This window comes from Monoraphidium neglectum (assembly GCF_000611645.1).
Source record: "Monoraphidium neglectum strain SAG 48.87 unplaced genomic scaffold scaffold05722, whole genome shotgun sequence".
Classification (NCBI taxonomy): domain Eukaryota; kingdom Viridiplantae; phylum Chlorophyta; class Chlorophyceae; order Sphaeropleales; family Selenastraceae; genus Monoraphidium; species Monoraphidium neglectum.
In genome coordinates, this window is record NW_014007908.1 from 1 (window position 1) to 1,735 (window position 1,735).

The 1,735-nt window shown below is 66.1% G+C and overlaps 1 protein-coding gene across 1 annotated transcript in view; it reads right to left on the reverse strand.

Moving 5' to 3' along the window:
• Positions 1 to 303: 303 nt before the first annotated feature.
• Positions 304 to 1,735, reverse strand: part of MNEG_15845 (hypothetical protein) — a gene marked incomplete at both ends in the record, with an annotated part of 2,922 nt that continues 1,490 nt past the window's right edge. Inside the window, 3 exons of the mRNA XM_014035684.1 lie at positions 304 to 512; positions 901 to 982; positions 1,290 to 1,358. Of these exons, the coding sequence (XP_013891138.1) occupies positions 304 to 512; positions 901 to 982; positions 1,290 to 1,358 (360 nt within the window). The remainder of the gene's footprint in view (positions 513 to 900; positions 983 to 1,289; positions 1,359 to 1,735) is intronic.

Below are 1,735 nucleotides of genomic sequence, written 5' to 3' on the forward strand. Positions count from 1 at the left end.
CCCCCACCTTGACCCTCTTCCTGGGAGCGAGGGCCTCGTCCGTCTCCATCTCCAGGGCGGAGCGCCGCTCACGCGCCAGGGCCGCCAGGATGCTGGGGGGGGACAGGGGTCGAGGCAGCGCGTGTGTGAGAGAGTGTGTAAATGTGCGGACAGGGGTGCTGTGAGGCTGTCTGGTGGTCACAGGCAGTGTTGTGCGGAAGCAGCAGCTTGGGGGACCAGCGCCTCCACAAGCACCAGGCACAGGACGGTTTGAGGCGCTCTGCGGCATGGCAACCCATTCGCCCACGCGCCGCAGGCCGCAACTCACGCCTCGCGCCGCGCCCGCGTGCGGGTGGCCTCCGCCGCCGCTGCCGCCGCGCCCTCCGCCACGCGCTCCCCCAGCCCACGCTGCGGCGGCTGCAGCTCAAAGTCGGGGCAGGGCTGCACGCGCTCCTTGGGCGGCGGTATGGGGGGCGGGCCGCCGCGCTTCCACTGCACCCAGCCCTCCTCGCGCTGCAGCGCGCTGCGCACGGCTGTGTGTGTGTGTGTGTGTGTGTGTGTGTGTGTGTGTGTGTGTGTGTGTGTGTGTGTGTGTGTGTGTGTGCGTGCGTGTGCGTGGATGTGTGTGTGTGTGTGTGTGTGTGTGTGTGTCTCAAGGGCGGCCACGGGGTGGCGGGCGTCAGCTGCAACAGTTCGCCTGGTGTTTGTGGGGACTCCGAAGCGCGGCAGTACTGCAGCCAGCCACTGCAGCTGGCCGAGGTGACTACTCCGCCTGCCCCCCAAAAACACACACACACACACACACAAAAATGCTCAAGGGGTTCCAGAACACTGAGACGCACTGCCTGCCTGTCCGCCCGCCTGCCCGCCCGCCCCTGCGACCTTCAACCCCCGCATGCAGGCAGGACCAGGGCGCCTCACCCGCTGCAAAGGCCTTGCCGTTCTCTGGCGTGGCCTCAAGCGCCGCATATACCTCCCCCTCCAGCGCCTGCGCCTCTGGCACCTGGGGAAGGGGTGTGTGCGCGCATGTGTGGGTGTGTGTGTGTGGGGGGGGGGGGGGAAGGGGGGGAGTTTAGGAGGGCACACGTGGCCGGCGTCAAGATGGAGGAGCTGTGGCCGTAGGGCGAGGTGCTTGGACGAGGCACGCCTCTCGCGGCGTGCGCGCGGCGCTTGCAGGGCTGACGCCAAGGCGAGGCGAGGACAGCACAGCCTGATGACCACTCAATGTCGTGCACTAGCTGCCGCTGTGCATACGGTGGGTCTCGGCGATGCCACGCGCAGCGCTGCCTCTCCTCCGACCGCTGTCGCACCTGCTTTGCCCTGAGGGTGGGGTCCTGCGATTTGACCGGCACCTGCACCGCCTGCAGGAGGATCAACACCTGGTCGCGCAGGACACAGAGTGTGTTTGTGTGCGTGGGTGGTTGGAAAAGAGGGTGTTTGTGTGTTGGGTGGTTGAAAAAGAGGGTGTGCAACAGTGTGGCATTGTGAGTAGGGAGCTTCTACTCAGGAAGAGCCAAGCCAATCACAATGCATCCCCGGCAAGCCAGGGGTGGAGGATGAATCAACACTTGTACAAAAAAGTGATACTTGCACCACAGGCCGTGGCATCAGGGCAAGCACCCCCTGCCTTCCTCAAGGCATGCATGCCGACCGCCACACTGTTGGTGGGGCCTCCACCAATCCGTTGCCCCCTTGACCTGCCCTCGACACCCCACGGCCCCTGCTGCTGCCCCCCCCCCAACACTCACGCCAGACC